This window comes from Chiloscyllium plagiosum, unplaced genomic scaffold (genome assembly GCF_037043375.1).
Source record: "Chiloscyllium plagiosum isolate Xiang-an unplaced genomic scaffold, Cpla_swu_hap1 HiC_scaffold_10, whole genome shotgun sequence".
Lineage (NCBI taxonomy): Eukaryota > Metazoa > Chordata > Chondrichthyes > Orectolobiformes > Hemiscylliidae > Chiloscyllium > Chiloscyllium plagiosum.
Window position 1 is genome coordinate 86,366,566 of NW_028270148.1, and position 21,081 is coordinate 86,387,646.

The following is a 21,081-nucleotide window of genomic DNA, read 5'->3' on the forward strand; positions in this document are numbered from 1 at the left end:
GCAAGTTATGTTACCAAGTTAGATATTGCTACTGACCTCCCATTGTCTGGCAGCTTTCTGAGAGAGGGCATCTTCCAGAAGCTAGATTTAAGTCTCACCTCATATTAACTGAAGGGCTATCGCCCAAAATATGAAAGTGGATTGAATCACCCAAGCAGAAGCGGGCCTGTCCCCAACAGTTGTGCTAAGGAGTGAGATCTTACCTGCAGTGTAAAATCCAGACCTTGGAGAAATGTATAAGAATCATACATGAGACACCAGCAACATTTTTGACTGACAGTGGAGGGGAATTTGCCAAATGACTAGTTCAGAGACACATTTGAAAATATGAACATCATGGTCATGAACACTGCATCTGGAAATATTGTCACCAATGGACTAGTAAAACTGAATGTTATTATGCAGTGATTGATGAAATGCAGCCAGAATGTAACTGCATGGACAGTTCATGCAAAGAACTCATGCTTAAAGCTTCCAGTCCCTTCCAATTAGTCTAAGAATGAAATCACAAATTTCCATCAATGCCATCCAATAGTCAACGCTTTCTAATGCTATCCAATGTTCCAGAAGGTACCACAATTAGTTCCAATTTTTGTATGCATTTATGAAAGGACCCAATTTTCATTAAAGCTGAAATCTCTAAAATAATTCAAAGGACACTGTGACACCATGAAGGACAGAATTAGGTTTAAGAAATTTGATGTTTTCAAGAGAAGTTCATGAGGAATAAAAGGCTCTGATGGTAACACAGTACTTATCTAAGGAATAGGAACATTGACTCATAGAGTATTACAATATAGAAAATGGCCCTTTGGCCCATCCAGCCTATACAAATGGTTAGGGTAATTTACTGCCACCATCTGCTTTTCTTGATGGGTCCAAGGCAAAAGAAAATGTGGCAACAAACCACTAAGATTACAATTCATTGAAGTTAATTATACAATCTCAAGACTCTGAGCTGCTCGTAGAGGGTTAATGCTTATGTTTTGTGGTGAAAATTCTGACAAAACCTGCAGGTCATACAGAAAACTCACATTTCCCTTGAGTCCAGCATCAGGATGTGATTCAGGAGTGAAGATGATATGAAAGTGGGGTGACATCAGTGACCAGTGCTGGCATGTTCTTCCACTTGATGTAGTTGATCTTGTTCCACGATATGTCACTCCATTACCTACTTGGCAATCTGGTAAAATATAATTTTAAAAAAAAAGACACCCCTCTTTTTCATTGCAGCATTACTGAAACGAGTAAATTTAAATGTGCTGACAGCCTAACAGAATATGAAATAAACTATTTTGTATTTTCACTTTAAAAATTGTAAGTCAGAGCAGTATGGAAGTGTTGAATTCAAATTTATACATTTTCAGATTGAGCTCATATGCTGAACTAATTTGTCATAGGGAGGAAAATTGTAAACAAAAGCAAAAATCAAAAACAATCACTGCTGTAAGGTAAGTCAAGACAGTCAATGGTAGAGGCCACATGCTTTGGAAATGAAGCATTGTTTTGGACAACCCAAAAAATGGGAGTAGACAATAAATGAACACAATTAATGTAAGAAAAAAATGTATCAACAGATAACACAGAATTTAAGTTTAATTGTTTTCTTAAATATCCAAGTTATTAAATTTTTCCTTTACATTTACATTTGTGAACACAGTGGAATTGCTATTCAATGTACATGCATAATCTACTGGAATTTGAGGTGATGGACTCATTATATTAGATTAGATTAGATTAGATTACTTACAGTGTGGAAACAGGCCCTTCGGCCCAACAAGTCCACACCGACCCGCCGAAGCGCAACCCACCCATACCCTACATCTACCCCTTACCTAACACTACGGGCAATTTAGCATGGCCAATTCACCTGACCTGCACATCTTTGGACTGTGGGAGGAAACCGGAGCACCCGGAGGAAACCCACGCAGACAAGGGGAGAATGTGCAAACTCCACACAGTCAGTCGCCTGAGGCGGGAATTGAACCTGGGTCTCTGGCGCTGTGAGGCAGCAGTGCTAACCACTGTGCCACCGTGCCGCCTCATCTGGTTCATTGCACCACCTAAATTTAGTCTAACTTTTAATTGTGATATATTTACAACAATCGATCAATATAATTTCATTCGTAGAAGAATAGGGTTCTAAAGGAGGCAAGGTAAAAACAATGACTGCAGATGCTGGAAACCAGATTCTGGATTAGTGGTGCTGGAAGAGCACAGCAGTTCAGGCAGCATCCAAGGAGCTTCGAAATCGACGTTTCGGGCAAAAACCCTTCATCAGGAATAAAGGCAGTGAGTCTGAAGCGTGGAGGCAGGACCAATTGATGCTTCATATGCAGAAGAGTTTGGAGTAGAGCTGGGGGTTTATGAGGAGGCATTAGAATGACCTTTTAAACTTATCTGTCAAGAGTTTCCAGACTCCATTAAAGGCTTCCCTCAACGTCAATAAACCAATTTACTTGGCTAGTTTCTCAGAGCCTTCAGGATCTCACCCAGCGGGAAGTTAAATTGCAAAACCAACATCACTTTCAGGGAGTCGCAGTCAGAGCTTGCTATGGCTCCTGACCCAGTGAAAACAGTAGGCAACCAGAACTATATGGGAAATTTTAAATATGCAGCCCTCAAGTCTCTCATTTTATCTTTCCTAAGCAGGTGTGCCTCAGCACTGCAAGACAAAAAATCCTGATGCATTGTAATTAATTATTTAAGCAGATCTGTTGGTCAGTTTAAAATGTGATCAGATTAATTCTCTTTTCTACACATGCTGCAATGCTTTATTATTGTAGCATTTTTGTGATGGCTCGGTCTATTCCTCCCAGTGAAGTTAGCTCCAGTTACCTGGTTGACCATCAGTCACTTGCAAGGCCTCGCTGCTTCTTCCGTGTACAGGAATTATAGTGGAGGATTGAGATGGTGAAGCACCACACTTTGAAATCCTACAATATTCCCATCGGACCAAAGGGTCAGTTGTGAAGCACCAAGGAGCCTTATCCTGATCAGGATTTCTACAGTAGTTACCAAATAGACCCCTGTGGATTGAAATTGGAAAAAAAAACACTCACAGCTATATTTCTATCAAAATCCAAATTCATTCCTATCAATCTTGTAACACTAGCATATTTAAAAACTTACAAAAAAGTACAAATTTGGAACACGAAGAGAACATTCAGTTAGCAATGACTACAAAACAGGGGATACAATTTATCAGTGTCCTTCCTTTTATGATGGAGTCCAAATCGAGAGCTGCAGTTATCAGACTGGAAGTCCTTTTTTTAGGACAGACTGATTGATTTGCAGTTGAAGAGTTGCAGGTAGTTTCTACTCTTAAAAAGCCCATCACAAGCTTTCATGAGGAAGCTTTGTTGTAATATGACTCCTGATTTATTATTTTGGTAAAAGGAAGTTTTTACTTGGAGTGTATATAAGCTCGGGTTGGTGGCTGCTTTTTACTCCTTATTGTGGCAGAAAATATGTACATTAGGAATGTGTGTAGTCGATTCATTTCGCAAAGGTAATCGCAAGAGCCAATCAGCATTCACACGTGAATTTGGATTGCCGATACTTTTAAGTGTGATCTGATTGCACCAACTCCGACCTCTGCATACGGCCCACTGCAAATGAAGGTATCCCTCAGTGAGCCCCAAATATTATGGTCAATTTTTTTTGTTATACAGTAATAGAGTCATGCAATATGTCAACTGATCCTTCAATCCAACTTGTCCAGGACAACAAAGTTTTTCAAACTAAACTAGCCCTAATTGCCTGCATTTGACCCATAAATTCTCTAAACCCTTCATGTACCTGTCCAAATGTCTTTTAAATGTTATAACTGTATCTGCAACTACCACTTCCTCTGGAAGTTCATTCCGCATATAAACCACCTTGTGTGTAAAACGGTTGCTCCTCAGATCCTTTTTAAATCTTTCTCCTCGCATCTTAAACATATGCCATCTAGTTTTGAACTCACCTATCCTAGGGAAAAGAACTTTCCTATTTACCTTATCTATGTCCCTTATGATTTTGTGAACCTCTCTAACTTCACCCTCAATCTCCTATGCTCCAGTGATAAAGTCCCAACCTATCCAGTCTCTTCCCATAATTCAAACCCTCCAATCCCAGCAACATCCTTGTAAATCTTTTCTGAACCCTCATCAATTTAATCATATCCTCCCTATAGTAGGATGACCAAAACTGAGCACCGTACTCCAAATGTGGCCTATATAACTGCAACATGATGTCCCAGCTCCTATACTCAATGGTCTGAGCAATGAAGGCAAGCATGTTAAATGTCTTCTGAACAACCTTGTGATGCAACTTACAAAGGACTATGTACCTGAACCCCTATACCTCTCTGTTCGACAACACAACCCAAGGCCTACGATTAACTGAAGAAGTTCCCCCCTTGTTCGTCTAACCAAAATGCAACACCTCGCATGTATCTAAATTAAACTTCATCTACCACTCCTCAGCACATTGGCTCAATTGCTCAAGATCCCTTTGTAATCTTAGATAAGCTTCTTCACTGTCCACTATACCACCAATTTTGGTGTCATCCATAAACTTGCTAACCATGCCTCCTATGTTCTCATGCAAATTGTTTTTATAAATAATATTCAGCCCATCGAGTCAACGCCAATCCTCTGAACAGCATCCCACCCAAACCCTATCCCTGTAACCTTGCTTTTTCCCATGGCTAATCGACCTAGCCTGCACATCCTTGGAAGAAACCCACCCAGGCAAGGGGACAATGTGCAAACTCTACACAGACAGTTGTCCAAGGCTGGAATTGAACCCGGGTCCGTGGCACTGTGCTAACCACTGAGCCACCATGCTGCCAACTTGATCCCAATGGCCTATTCCTAAGATATGCCTCCTTGATCAGTGCTTCAATATGCAAGGTTTGTGAAGGTTTGTAACTCAGGTTGAGGTTTAGGGTGTAGGTTTGCTCGCTGAACTGTAGGTTTGATATTTAGACGTTTCATTACCTGGCTAGGTAACATCATCAGTGGCGACCTCCAAGTGAAGCGAAGCTGTTGTCTCTTGCTTTCTATTTATATCTTTCTCCTGGATGGGGTTCCTGGGGTTTGTGGTGATGTCATTTCCTGTTCGTTTTCTGAGGGGCTGATAGATGGCGTCTAGATCTATGTGTTTGTTTATGGCGTTGTGGTTGGAGTGCCAGGCCTCTAGGAATTCTCTGGCATGTCTTTACTTAGCCTGTCCCAGGCTCGATGTGTTGTCCCAGTCGAAATGGTGGGTTTTTTTTCATCCGTGTGTAGGTCTACAAGGGAGAGAGGGTCATGTCTTTTTGTGGCTAGCTGGTGTTCGTCCATCCTGGTGGCTAACTTTCTTCCTCTTTGTCCTACGTAGTGTTTATGGCAGTCCTTGCATGGAATTTTGTAGATGACGTTGGTTTTGTCCATGGTTGTACTGGGTCTTTTAAGTTTGTTAGTTTTTGTTTGAGAGCGTTGGTGGGTTTGTGTGCTACTAGAATTCCGAGGGGTCTTAGTAGTCTGGCTGTCATTTCTGAAACTTCTTTGATGTATGGTAAGGTGGTTAGGGTTTCTGGCTATGTTTTGTCTGCTTGTCATGGCTTGTTCTTGAGGAATCTGCGCACTGTATTTTTTGAGTATCCGTTCTTCTTGAATACATTGTATAGGTGGCTCTCCTCGGTTTTCCGAAGTTCGTCTGTGCTGCAGTGTGTGGTGGCTCGTTGGAATAGTGTTCTGATACAGCTTCGTTTGTGTGTGTTGGGATGGTTGCTGGTGTAGTTAAGTATTTGTTCAGTGTTTGTCGGTTTTCTGAATACGCAGGTTTGTAGTTCTCCGTTGTCCTTTCTTTCGACTGTGACGTCCAGGAATGCGAGTTTGTTGTCGGTTTCTTCCTCCTTGGTGAACTTTATGCCTGTGAGGGTGTTGTTGATGATTTTAAATGTCTCTTCTATCTTGTTTTGTTTTGTGATGACAAATGTGACAGAAAACGAACAGGAAATGACATCACCACAAATCCCAGGAACCCCATCCAGGAGAAAAATATAAATAGAAAGCAGGAGACAACAGCTTCGCTTCACTTGGAGGTCGCCACTCATGATGTTACCTAGCCAGATAATGAAACGTCTGGATATCAAACCTACAGCTCAGTGAGCAAACCTACACCCTAGTGCTTCAATATCTTTATTCATCTATAGTTCCCTTCTCGGACCAGTCTCACCCTTCACTTTAACAGGAACATACTGCCTTTAAATGTTTGTTATCTCACTTTTGAAAACCTCCCACATCCCTTTACCTGCAAACAGTCGACTCCAATCCACTTTTGAAAGTTCCTGTCTCATGCTGTCAAAATTGTCCTTATTCCAGTGAAGAACTTCAATTTTTATACAAGGCCGATCCATTACCTAACTATTTTAAAACTAATAGAATTATGATCACTTGTCCCAGAGTGCTTTCCCACCAACCATGCTTTATTTCCCAAGAGAAGGTCAGGTTTTGTTCCTTCTCTAGCAGGTACATCTACATATTGATGAAGAAAATTTTCTTGAACACATTTAACAAATTCCTCTCTATCCAAACCCTTAACAGTATGGCAGTCCCAGTCAATGTTTGGAAAGTTAAAATCCTCTACTATTATGCTATTATTCTTACAAATATCTACAATCTCTCTCCATATTTGCTCATCAGTTTCCCACTGACTATTGGGGGGAGCTATCATTCACTGGCAATCCCCCAGCAATATCGTCCTTTAGGTGCAGCAATAATGTTTATCCTGAATCAAAAACGTCATTTCCCCTCTTCTCTTGCCTCCCTTTCTATTCTTCCTCCCTTTCTATTCTTCCTATTGCCTCTAAACCCTGGAACATTGAGCTGCCAGCCCCACTCAGCCATGTTTCTCCTCAAAGCTATGATGCCCCAGTCCCACGATTCCATACATGCCCTTGAATTCATCCATCTTACTTGTCATTCCTCTTGCATTGAAATAAATGTACTTTAATTCTTCAGAGTTAACTTGCTCCTGATTTGGTCTTGTCTGCCTTGTCTAATTAACTTGTTCTCTTTAGTTTTCAAATCCCATCCTCATTTGCCTTTCTATTCTCACTACTACTTAGAATCCCCCCACCCTGCCTCCTCAATAGTTTAAAGGTTCCCGAATAGCACGAGCAAATCACGCCACCAGGATATTGGTCCCCTTCTAGTTTAGGTGAAACCCGTCCCTTTTGAACAAGTCTTTCCTGCCCCAAAAAGAGATCCCAATCATAGAGTCATGGAGTCATAGAGATGTACAGCATGGAAACAGACCCTTCAGTTCAACTCATCCATGCCGACCGGATATCCCAACCCAATCTAGTCCCACCTGCCAGCACCTGGCCCATATCCCTCCAAACCCTTCCTATTCATATACCCATCCAAATGCCTCTTAAATGTTGTAATTGTACCAGTATCCACCACTTCCTCTGGCAGCTCATTCCATACACGTACCACCCTTTGTGTGAAAAAGCTGCCCTTAGGTCTCTTTTATATCTTTCCCTTCTCACCCTAAACCTATACCCTCTAGTTCTGGACTCCCGACCCCAGGGATAAGACTTTGCCTATTTACCCTATCCATGCCCCTCATAATTTTGTAAACCTCTAAGGTCACCTCTCAGCCTCCGACGCTCAAGGGAAAACAGCCCCAGCCTGTTCAATCTCTCCCTATAGATCAAATCCTCCAACCCTGGCAACATGCTTGTAAATCTTTTCTGAACCCTTTCAAGTTTCACAACATCTTTCTGATAGGAAGGAGACCAGAATTGCATGCAATATTCCAACACTGGCCTAACCAATGTCCTGTACAGCTACAACATGACCTCACAACTCCTGTACTCAATACTCTGACCAATAAAAGAAAGCATACCAAATGCCTTCTTCACTATCCTATCTACCTGCGACTCCACTTTCAAGGAGCTATGAACGTGTACTCCAAGGTCTCTTTGTTCAGCAATTCTCCCTAGGACCTTACCATTTAGTGTATAAGTCCTGCTAAGATTTGTTTTCCCAAAATGCAGCACCTCGCATTTATCTGAATAAAACTCCATCTGCCACTTCTCAGCCCATTGGCCCATCTGGTCCAGATCCTGTTGTAATCTGAGGTAACCCTCTTCGCTGTCCACTACACCTCCAATTTTGGTGTCATCTGCAAACTTACTAACTATAACTCTTATGCTTGCAAACATATTAACTATACCTTTTATGCTCGCATCCAAATCATTTATGTAAATGACAAAAAGTAGGGGGCCCAGCACCCATCCTTGTGGCACTCCACTGGTCACAGGCCTCCAGTCTGAAAAACAACCCTCCACCACCACCCTCTGTCTTCTACCTTTGAGCCAGTTCTGTATCCAAATGGCTAGTTCTCCCTGTATTCCATAAGATCTAACCTTGCTAATCAGTGTCCCATGGGGAACCTTGTCAAATGCCTTACTGAAGTCCATATAGATCACATCTACTGCTCTGCCCTCATCAATCCTCTTCGTTACTTCTTCAAAATCAAAAAAGTCTGAATCCTTGCCCACTCCACCAACTCCACAGCCACTGATTTATCAGCCCTATCTACTTATTCCTACTCTCACCAGCACATTGGCACCAGGAGTAACCCAGATTATTACCTTTGAGGTTTTGGTTTTTAACCTCTTACCTAACTTCCTATATTCACTCTGCAAAGCCGCAACCCTTTCTCTAATGATGTTTTGTTTTACCAATGTGCACAACAACCTCCAGCTTCTCATTCTCCCCTTTGACAATATGCTGCATCTGCTCTGAGACATACTTGACCCTGGTGCCAGGGAGGCAACACACCATCCTGAATTTACACTCACAGCTGCAGAATCTCCTGTCTGTGCCCCGATAGGAGAGTCCCCTATAACAGTTATTCGTATGAGCCTTGACAAATGTCACTTAAGATTAATTCTTGGTGCCCAAATTCTGCTGCCATTTGTTATTTTCCTCTGAGAGGCTATTCCCAACAACAGTACCCAAAATGGTATCTCTGTTAAGTGAGGAATAGCCACAAAAGCCTCCTGCACTACCTTTATAACTCTCCTGGCAGTCACTCATCTACCTGACTGAACATGCAGTGTGCCAACCTCTCTAAAGCTAGTAGCCATCACACCTGTGCCTCCTGTCTGCTCCTCAGTGACTCCAACTGCCTCTCCAGCTGTTCCAAAATGTCCAATATGAGATGTATTCAAACACCCCTCCCACAGACATAGTCTCTAGGGACAGTCTGCTAGTAGGGCAAATTCCTGGGCGAAAGTGAGTACTGCAGATGCTGGAGGTTAGAGCCAAGAGTGTGTTGTGTTACTGTTATGTGTTACACTCATCAAGTATTTCTGTGACTCAGGATCAACATCCATCTGGAGATAGACTTGGCTAAGATCAATTTTACTGAAAGGTAACGTCCAGCTAGTTCAGCAATGATTAGAGATAAACAATACTGCTCAGCACACAGCACTGGACAGGGCTCTTGTAGTACACTGGTAACATCCCAATCTCTGAGCCAGAAGGCCTGAGATAAAGCCCCACCTGCACCAGAGGTGTGTAATAACACCACTGAGAAGGCTATTTTTTAAAAAAACAGTATTGAATTAATAAGGAGTTTAAAATCACTATAAATGCGTACCGATCCATCTTTCTTCATCATTGATACAATAGGCATAGCCCAATCACTCACATTTATGGGTTCAAGGACTCCCATCTTGACCAGCCTCTTTAATTCGGCCTCAATCTTTGATCTGATTACATAAGGCACTGATTTAATGTTGCATTATTTTCCTTGATTGTCATCCTTGATTTTCAATTTGACGAGGATCTTTTGCATGCTTCTAGATCCTCACTGAAAACAATGATATGTTTCTTTGGAATTTGTGTTCGCTCAGTCTCAGAAGCAATATATTTCAGCCCAGTTGAGTTTGATTTTCTCCAATTGCCTTCTTTCCAATAAAGCTGGAAAATTTCCTCTGGTAACGATTAAGGACAAATCATCAGACTGACTGTATAAGTGAGCTTTCACATTGATAAAACTGCTTAAAGGAACCACTTTGCCTAAGTATGTTGCTATTACAGTTCATGCGGATTACAGTGCAATGTGACTCAGCTGTTTCCTATACATCAGAATCAGTGAAACTGTCGCTCCAGTGTCTCCCCCCATTCTTACCGGTTTGCCATTTAAGACTCAGTATTGGTTGGTGTCCCCAGCAATGGCCAAAATGTTTCATAACAGCTCTACTTTGGATGGAGAGTTGGAATTTTCTCATGCACTTTTTGTGCCTCATAGATTTTCTTGCTACCCTTCAGTTTTTGTACTTTTGCTGTAAGTTGTTCATGTTTCTTCCTTAAGCACACCCATTCAATGTGCCCTTTTTTTGGCCAAAGTTTCTGCACAAATCTTCTTTATACAAGCAATTTGCTCCTTTGTGATCGGTTGTTCCACACCAATGATAGGTTCGAGGCTGCATTGGTGCTCGTCTCTTTGCTGCCATTTCTTGAGTCTCATGCTTGAGCTTAGCTGTTGGGATTCCTTGGCTACTAATTCCATTGAGACTGCTATTTTCAGTCTAAGTCTAGATTCCTTTCTATCAGTAATCTCTTCTGGATTGCTTCACATCTTAAACCATACATCAGTCTGTCTCTGCCAGCATAGTTGAAGTTGTCTCCAAATTCACAGGATTCTGCTAACTTCTTTAAATTCACTATGAACTGGGAGATAGATACACTGGCATGGAGTTTATGGAGTCTGAACCTTAAAGCAATCACCAATAGTTTTGCTGAAAAATGGTTCTGTAGGATTCCTATTATTTCTTCATAAGTCTTGTACCCTGATTTGTCTGGCTGAACCTCAGGAGGTTCTTCCCTCTAATACTCAAGAACACAAAGGCAATTCTATCCGTTTCAAATTTGTTAGCTTCAACAAAATAATTGAATCTCTCCGTGTAGAAGTTCTAGCGCTCTGAATTTTCATCACACAGTCCTATGGCGCCAAAACTTCTTATCTTTTATTTCAAATGGGAAGGGCCTGCATCAGACAATGTATCACAAAATCACATACCTGGACTATCCCAACTGTTTTTATTCTACTGCCTCTTCCAGGTCTTCTGTTCTGGCTCTCCATACCTTTGTTTTTCTGTGAGCCAGGTAGAACTTGAACTTATTCACTTTGGCAGGTTCTAACTAGCCCTCCGTTAAGTTACTGTGGCTGCAGTCTCCCTTATGGTGCCTCTTGGGCTTACTATGACTTGATTACCTGCCAGGTTGTACCCAAAAAGGAAATCTATCACTGCTACCAGTAGTTCAGCCCACTGTTCCCACAGTCACAGGTCTGACACCAAGTACACTGTAGGTGAACCCTGTGGAGAGGATCAGACATGCATCTTCCACTCATTCCTCTGATTTGGATTTTGACACTCAGAGCAGACTTGGAAAAAATCCTCCCTTGCATTAGGTAATCCCAGTGTCGCTAAATAAAGCAATAAACTTATTTCCCTCAACATTAATTCATGTAATTCATCAAGGATGAATAGTTATGGACCAAGCACACCAATCAAAAGCAATTTTTCTTTCACATTACAAACGCCAAATGCTCTGCATGGGTTTCTTTCCAGCATTTCTGAATCACTGGCGATATGATTCTGGAACCAACACATATGCATACAGGATGGCCACTTTGGTCGGTTCATGATCAGCAGATATTTCGGGCATCAGTATTAGAATAGACATCTGGGGTCCTCCCTCTTAAACTGGCCCTAAATCAAGGGGCCCCACATTTCTTGTAGGCATTGTAATTGTCCTAACTTTTCAAAAGTAGTGAAGGAGGAATCCAGATCATCTTCTTCTATTATAAGACATCTTGTGTACTTAAGGATTTCAAAGCTCATTTCTGGGGCAAGACGATTTTGACCTTTATCAGGCAGAGAGAAGTTTTTGCTTACAGCTTCCATCTGTTCTTAGCTCTCTCTGAGCCGGTAACTCAATTTCCAATTTTCAGAGACAGAAATTGATCTGTGCTCAGGGTAGACAGTATTTCAGCAGTTAATTTATCCTGTTCCAAGAACACCTTTGAATCAAAATGGGCCACTTATTTATGTTAGATGTAGAAATTTTTGTTGGGGTCACTTATGTTGTTTAACAAATTACTTTACCATCCAATTTTCCCCCTTTGCTTTCTAATCAGTTTCTTTTGATTCATTGTTTATCCTTGGTAGTAGAGAACTTGAACGGTGCTACAAAAAGGACATTTTGTCAGAGCTTTTGGATTTGCACTCATTCGGAAATTTCACAGGAATATAAATTCAAAGGGAAAATTAATGTTTACACTGCATGAGGGGGAGTGTTGATTGGTTGGCAAATGAACTCTGATTGGTAGAGGTATTGTCATAAAGCATGCACCCATTAATGATGACTGACAGTTAACAGCCATGCTGTGTTAAATATTAAATCTGGCAAGTTGGCTGTGATTGGTCAAGGCATTACCCTGAGAACTGAATCAGCAAATGGCTGTCAATGACAAAACACAGGGCTATCTTACAACACAAGAACACTTGCAAACATACAAAGAAATTTTGAATCAGAACAGATAGAGATTATTCAAATAGTAATGACTTAAATACAAAGTAAGCAAGGAATACTGGTTTGGAGTTAGCAGTCTAGAATTCCTTTGTCAAGGTGGATTAGATTAGATTAGATAGATTCCCTACAGTGTGGAAATAGGCCATTTCGATGATAGGCTGTTTCTTCTCTTTCAAAAAATCTTCCAAATTGTTTTGATGATGTTTTGCTGAAAAGTGACTTCTGCTCCACCGTTTTGATGAAAGGTGGCTTTTATTGCAGAAAGCAAAAATACAGGTTGGATAGCTGCTTCTTACAGGCCAAAGGCTTTTCCTTTGTGCATTGGAGTTAGGAGTGTTCACTTTGTCAGTAGATGGAGGGCAGCTGACCTCTTAGCTCTGTTTCAAAATTCTCAAGTTAAAAAGACAATTGAGTTCAAGTTAATGGGAGTCACATGACCAAGTTTCCTTGGTGTGGGAGATAAAGGTTAGTATGGTAGCTAGGCAACCATCTATTGCCCGTTCCATATGTTCTTGTCATTTGGGTCCAACATAGAATTCTAATGTGTAAGGTTTTGGAGATGGAAGAAGGGTAATGAATATCCAAGTTATGATGATAGTTCCCTTAGAGGTGATGCTGTAACCTCTTGCACTTTGATTACTATGGCGGAGGTTGCTATCGCATTTTTGTTTTGCTTTCCTTCTCCCTTTGTTCACAGTGAATCAATGGTTAATCCCAAAACCCCAAACATATAGTGAACAATGAACAAGCATTATAGGGAATTGTTACATTATTAGTAAGAAACTGATTTTAGAGTAAGCAATCGAGTGATAAATAATTATTGAAAAAGTCTTTGAAAAATATCTCAATGCGGATGAAAATAATGATGACAATTGCCAGTTACACAATGAGTGCTCAATCGATGGTGCAGAAATGCAGAACCAATCTAAAATCTGGTAGCAAGTACAAGATGTAGACAATTAGTAAATGAACATCAATGAGGAGCACCAAGTCCACACCAATGAGATTCTCATTAAAATCAAGAGACTTTCAGTTGTGTTTTACAGCAATTCTGGATAAAATGAAATTAAATATCAATAGACCCAGTGGCCAGACGCACAGTTGAATCAAATATTATTAACCTATAGAATAGTACAGTGCTGTTTGTTCTTAGTGTTTTCAAAATAGCTGCCACAGTTCTGAAGACAAGATCATTGTTCTTAAGTATGAACAACCATAAAAAGGGCCCCATTGTAAGTGGCTATTAGGAAATAAAAAGAAGTAAGAGAGGAAATAACAAAGAATGAAATAAAAATAAGATCAAGGAAAAGACAGTAGAAAGAGGGACACCAAAAGGGTTAGGGGATTGGAGTGAGGAAAAAGAAGGCAGTAATAAAAACACAAGTCAGGAGAAAATGAGGATTGAAGAATATACAAAACAGAAAGTAAGAGAAAACAAAGAGCCATTTGTTGAGAAAACAGACAGTGGAATTCCTTGATATCCTCAATATCATAAACATAGTGATGGAGTGTTACTATGCAGTCATTGATACACTAGTATTAAGTAAGCCATAGAGATGTACAGCACAGAAACAGACCTTTCGGTCCAACCCATCCATGCCGACCAGATATCCCAACCCAATCTAGTCCCACCTGCCAGCACCTGGCCCATATCCCTCTAAACCCTTCCTATTCATTTGCCCAACCAGATGCTTTTTAAATGTTGTAATTGTACCAGCCTCCACCACTTCCTCTGGCAGCCCACTCCATACATGTACCACCCTTTGTGTGAAAAAGTTGCCCCTTATGTCCCCTTCATATCTTTCCCCTCTCATCCTAAACCTATTGGGCTGTAAGGTGGCAAATGGAGTTCACCGCAGACAAATGTCTTAGCACAACTTTCTCATATTGCTGCATGTCCTTTGAGGAGCACTTTGGACACACCGATTCATATACAGTGCCTCTTTTACTGATTTTGGTTCATTAATGATTGAGTACCATTAGAGACAAGTAAGCACATTTATCGTGTTCGTATCTCTGACATGGCAAGTCTTGAGTTCAAATCCAATTTCAGAATTTTGAGAACATAATTTGGATGAACCCTCCACTGCAATATTGAGTAAACACTGTCAGAAATACTATTTTTTGAATGAGATGCAAGAGTAAGCCTCTTCTCCCTCACAAGCAGATCTAAAATATCCCATGGCACTATTCTGAAGAAGAACAATGATGACTACCCCAATATTTATCCCTCAACCACCAACATTACTGCAGGTTATCTCAGTATTATCTTATTGCGTGTCGTCACTGAGGGAAATAAACTACTTTTTTACATGAAGGCAGTGACTATACTTCAAAAGTATTACGTTGGCAAAAAGTATTACGTTACCCCTTATCCTGCGGTCATAAATAATGTTTCCTCCAAGCTGGACAGTTGCACTGAGGGTCCACACACACACACCAACTAGCATGCAGTGGTGTGCAGTTCCAGAAGTCATTGTCATGTAGTGACAGGAAAAATTAGTGGGAATGTTGGTCATGAATGAGTCGGTGATCAGCTGCATGCAAAATCAAACTATGTACTTACGCATTCGGAAAATCCTGTGAAGTTTTCGCATGTCTGTGGGGTGTCATGGAATCCCATTCCTGACATCTTCTTCCGGACACTGTCACAGATATGGTCCCTCGATAATTATAACCATTTCCACTTAAACAATCAGTAGATCCACCTTCATTCACTGGCCCTGAAAATAAATAGTATACAAAGTTTTAAGGAACATATTGATGTAAAATTCTCGATGTTGATATGTACCAACACTTCTATTTAACTTGCACTATGCAATAACTATGCATTGAAGAACAGTAATTTTTGAAGATTTATTAACAGCATCAATAGCAAGCTGAATATCAGATGTAGCCTGAAGGAAGAATCTTTCAGTGGGTCTTGCATCAATTATTTTCATGTTGAGTACTTTGGAGGAGGAATAATATCAATAGCTGCACAGTCCAGAAAGTTTAAGAACTACAAGATAGACACAAGGGTTCTTGAAAACCTGAATGAAACTGGAACAAACAAAACTCCATTGAATCATTTCAAGATGTCAAGACTTGGCTCAATGGTAGCATGCTTGCCTCAATCTGAGTTGGATGGTTTTGGATTCAAGTTCCACATGACCCAGCCTGGCTGTGGTTCACAAATGAGGTCAGTAATAATGCTGGGAGAAAAGCATAGAAGTTCCATCTTGTGTCCCAGTTAATATTAACCAACATCACTAAGACAAATGTTCTGGTCTCTATCATATCACGTTTATAGGAACTTGCTATGATCAAATTTGCTGCTTTGTTTCCTGTGTTAATTTAATGTAAAATAATTTGGGATCTTTTGAGATGTTGACAGGTGCTGTATTCATAATAATACAACACTCTTGCCATTCTCTGATATCTAAATGTATTTACACAGAACTTAAACTGATAAAACTATGAAGTCATTGGAATAATAGCTTTATAAATAAAAGCATACAGTACGATACCAAGGAAGTCACTGCTTAGATCGTTGCTGAAGGCTTGGGGGAGATTTTAATTCACCTCAAAACCCACCCATTTGCACAGAACTAACATCAGGGCTCCGTGCTTCTGATACTAGGCACCATACATTGAAAAGATGTCAAGGCTGTGAAGACGAAGGAGTGGAAATTCACCAGAATAGTACTGGGGATTAGGGAATTTAGTTCTGTGAAGAGACAAGAGAAAATAGGATGGTTCTCCCAAAAGCAAAAAAGGTTCAGAGACCGCAATATTAAATTACATGGTCAAAGGCCAGAAGAGATTTAAGGAGAACTTTTTTTTTGCTGACTGATTTTTAAGAATCTGGCATGAAAGGATGATGGATTCAACAGTAACTTTGCAAACTGAAGTAGACATGTGTGCATGAAAAACAAATGCAGGGTTCTATAGCGCTGGGGAAGACTGGGAAAGTGGGACTAATTGAAAACCTCTTTCCAAGAGATGATACAAGTGCATCTGATAAATGGCCTCCTTCTGTGCTGGAAGACTGTACAATTCTGTATTGAACAGGTGAAAATGTCCTCTGGGAGACCAGGAGCTCAGTGACTTGACTAATTCATAGTTTCTGGAGCATAAAGGAATACAATGACACACACACACAGACACTAAAGACAACAAAACATAAACACTTTGAAATAATGAAATGGACACAGATGAGAAGAATGTCACAGAAGTGTTACAGTGCAGGAGGCAATTCAGACCATCGTGTTCGCACCAGCTCTTGTTCACTTGTCATGGGATGTAAACTTGAGGGGTAATCCAAATTGAGAGTAAAGTTTTTGGTTAGATTTATTTAAAGGCCGCAATTAATAGTGATAGTATGGGCCATGGTATAAATCAGGAGATGAGAGAGGTGCATAATATGTGCAACATAGTGATCATAGGTGACTTCAATCTGTTTAGAGAATGGGTAAACCTATCTATTTTAGATCTAGTATTCTGAAATGGAAAATGGCCAATTAATAAGCTTGTTGGGAAAGAAATCTTTTGGATGAGTGACCACAATATGATAGAATTTGACATTGAGCAGAATCTAATAGGGGTCTGAGCAATGTGGACAACTGTGAAAGTTAAGGCAGAATCAGATGAGAAGTTCAGTGAGGCCTACCTCAATGTTGGGAGCATTTCATTGGAATTTTATGATTTTGCCAAGGGATGAAAGGACAATCCAGAGGCACCAGGTACCACGACCCTCATCAATGGTCATTAGCAACCAACACTTGCCAACTGCTCACAACTATCACGGCCACTCTCTGATCCACTGCAGAAGCTTAGCAAGCACAGACTCCCATTGCCAGGTGCATTGACATCTAATAATGAAAAGCTGCTGCTAAACGACTTGGTGCACAGGTGCAGGAACTCTACTCACAGACTGGAACAGGCTTGCCTGCTCGCTTCGTGCTCATTCACTTAACTGCTACCTCCAAGCTCACAGCATCTTTACCTTGCCATGACTGTTATCATATTGGTCCTTTAATCGTAAAATCCCTACAGTGCAGAAAAAGGCCAATCAGCCCAAAGCTCCTGCACAGACCCTCCAAAGAGTATCCCACAGAGATCTAACTCCAGCAGGCTACCTTATCCTCAAAACCCTGCATTTTCCTATAACCAATCCACCTAACCTTCATATCTTTGGACTGTGGGAGAAGAACCAGAGCACTCGGAGGAAACCCACACAGACACAGGGAGAATGTGCAAACTCCACATAGACAGTTGCCCAAGACTGGAATTGAATCTATGTCTCTGGCACTGTGAGGCAGCAGTAACTACTGTGCCACCATGCCACCCCTTTGATATTTGTCAATCATTTGGATATGGGGACCAAGGAGTTCTTGTGGCACTGTGGAAATGTCCCTTCCTTGGCTTCAGGAGGCCTGCCTTCAAGTCTCAACTGCACCAGAAGTTTACAACAACATCTCTGAATAGGTTGATCAGAAAATATCTAGATGCAGGGACCATATGTAATATTTCCAAAATTGTTGATGATACAATATTAATCAGGAATGTGTCTTGTAAAGAAGATATAAAGTGGTTTCAGGAGGCTTTGTATATGCTTAGTTAGTGATCAAGAATATAGGAGATGGAATATAATGTGACAAACGATCTAGTTTGGTAGAAGAACCAGATGTGCAGTGAGCTCCTTTAATGGACATAGAGTCATACAGCATGGAAACAGAGCATTCAGTCCAATTCGTCCATGCTGACAAGTCTAGCAAACTAAATTAGTCCCATTTGCCTGTGTTTGGTCCAACTGCCTCTAAACCTTTCCTACTCATGCACCTGCTCAAATGTCTTTCAGTTAGAAACTGAGGATGTACAAAGGGGCTGAAAAGTGCCCTTGTCAACAAATTATTGAAGATTAACCTGCAGGTGCAGCAAGCTGCTAGGAAGGATAATGAAAGTGGATTTGCATACAGGAGTATTGAGGTTTGAAGTATTGCATAGAAGCTTGGTTAGACAGCATCCTAGAGCATTGTGTGTAGTTTTGGTCTCCTTATCACAGGAAGGATATTATTGCCATAGAGGGAGTGCAGCAAAGGTTCCTGGAATAGCAGGACTGTCAATGAAGAGAGATTTCGCAAACAGGGCTTGTATCGCATTGAAACCAACAAAATACTTAAAAGGATAGACAGAGTGGATCAAATAAAATATTTTCCCTGTTTCGGAGTCTAGAAGCAGGGGGCACAATTTAAAGCGGTAAAATAAGGTAACAATGGGGTTATGTTTAAGCTATTGATAAAGTTGGGATGGTCAGGTCGAAGAAAAGTGAGGATCAAGGATATAGGTGGTTCTGCTATAACACGTGTTTCATCAGTGCAAATTGGCTATAATTCGACTGACGAGTTGTAGACATTGCTTGGAATATTGTGAAGTTTTTATTGAACAGGCATAGTGATTTCCTATCAGTGATCTACAGCACAATTTTCGATAGCAGTTTTCCATAGCGAGATTTTCTATGACGTGAGATTGCACAGGAACACAACTGCCACGTTATAGCAGAACGACCTGTAGTTAGGGAAGATTAAATACTGAGAACATAATGGCAAAGAGCATGTTAATGTAATACAAAAGAAATAAAAACACATGCCTACCTTAGGTGTTAATAGCACAATAAAGGTCAGCCCTTTGTGCAAACAAAAACATGAAAACTAGAAACAGACTAAGGCTTGGAGAAAAGAGTCTCGAAATGGTAAATAGATTTCTGGTAATAATTACATAGAGAAATGAGCAAAGCAGAAAACAGTTTAGTGAAGGGTTAATATGAGGTCCAATAATATGAAGCTGATCGGTCTATGGAACCATGAAGATTTCACCTGGAGGTAGATGGCCACACTTTTGTACTTGGCAATATTCCCATCTTGTATTTGGATTGGTGGTGTAACACCAGGGTTCCTTTTCATTTTCTGGGTTCCTGCAGTAATTACCTTCTAGTCCTCTTAAAAAAAACACAGCAACTTTGTTAATCATCAGAAAGAAATATTATACTGTTTTCAGTATGCAGCTGGTTTCATCTCATGATTAGCATAAACAAAGGAATGGAGAGTCTAAGTCTTTTTGAAATTGCCATGGCCCCATAACTTGGAACAAATCAACAATCTTACTGCATGGCCCATGCAAGTAGTTTGAGTCTATCCCTGTCAAATGGGATAATGGTGAAAAATACATTAAACAAGGGCTACTAACATTTACTTACTTGCAGGGGTAGTTCTCTGGCATTCTTGAGTGCATGTGTGGAAACTGAGCATCCCATCTTTGACAAATTTTACCAGACATAGTGGTCGATATGGCTCCACGATACTTTTGACCTGTGCCTGTATAGCACTCTGTCTCCACTTCAATATCAGGAGGCTCTGCACCTTCAACAGATACAGGACAATTATAGTATTTATCCTAAAGGGTTTCTGCAGTTGTGTTAGTGTTTGTGCAACATGGTGGTACCATGGATTAACTTGTTTCCAGTTTTCTGAAGTAAAGCACAGTGGGAACAGAACAGAACTGAGTCATACTGGGCTACAACCTTTAAAACTTTGTTCAAGCATTCATTTAAACATGCACTGATCTTATATTTTTTACTGGAGCACCAAAACTTAATTTAGATTATTATAAATGAAAAGTGTTGGATTTAAGGATAGTGCAATGTTACAGAACATTGCAGAATACTGCAGTGCTGTCATGGGTATGGCTGTTATCATCCCACTCTCAGATATAGCATCAGGAAAGTTCTGGTGCTGTTCTACATCGTCTACTGTTGATAATCATTATCTAAGGAAGAGATGTATATGGACAGTTAACTGAATTGATGAAGGGTGGCACTAGTTCAGTGGTTAATACTACAGCCCCAGAGTGCCTGGGACCTGGGTTCAATTCCAGCCTTGGGTGACTTTCTATGTGGAGTTTGCATGTTATCCCTGTATCTGTGTGGGTTCCTTGTGGGTGTTCCAGTTTCCTCCCACAGTCCAAAGATGTGCAAGTTAGGTGGATTGGCCTTGCTAAATTGTTCTGTAGTGTGCAGATTAGGTGGGTTAGCCATGGTAAATCCAGGCTCATGGAGATGCATTGGGGGAAGCCAGGCCAGAATGAAATTCTTTGCAGACTCGCTGGACTGAATGGCCCCTCTTTCCATACTGTTGGGATTCTATGATTCATATACCCTTGGCCACATCCATTTGCATCCTACCAAGACTTATATAATAGCCAGAGATCCTCCATAAAGTTTTAAGATCCCTCAGCTGCCATAATATCATTGGTTAGAACAGGGTCTTAAGTGAAAGGGATCAGAGACAGCAGAGCACAAAAAACAGTCTTCCGGACAAGTCTGCAAAAGATCTACCCAAATGGTCTCACTAGCTTACTCTTTACTTGTTACGGCTGTACAGGACATTGTTGAGGCCACTCGTGAAATATTACGTACAATTCTACAGGAAGGATGTTGTTAAATTTGAAAGGG

At 40.7% G+C, this 21,081-nt stretch overlaps 1 protein-coding gene across 1 annotated transcript in view; it reads right to left on the reverse strand.

Moving 5' to 3' along the window:
* Positions 1-21,081, reverse strand: part of LOC122552973 (plasminogen-like) — a 123,671-nt gene that overhangs the window by 31,362 nt on the left and 71,228 nt on the right. Inside the window, exons 6-10 of the mRNA XM_043696296.2 lie at positions 19,828-19,990; positions 19,448-19,569; positions 15,157-15,313; positions 2,839-3,029; positions 1,035-1,183 (exon numbers count right to left, since the gene is read on the reverse strand). Of these exons, the coding sequence (XP_043552231.2) occupies positions 1,035-1,183; positions 2,839-3,029; positions 15,157-15,313; positions 19,448-19,569; positions 19,828-19,990 (782 nt within the window). The remainder of the gene's footprint in view (positions 1-1,034; positions 1,184-2,838; positions 3,030-15,156; positions 15,314-19,447; positions 19,570-19,827; positions 19,991-21,081) is intronic.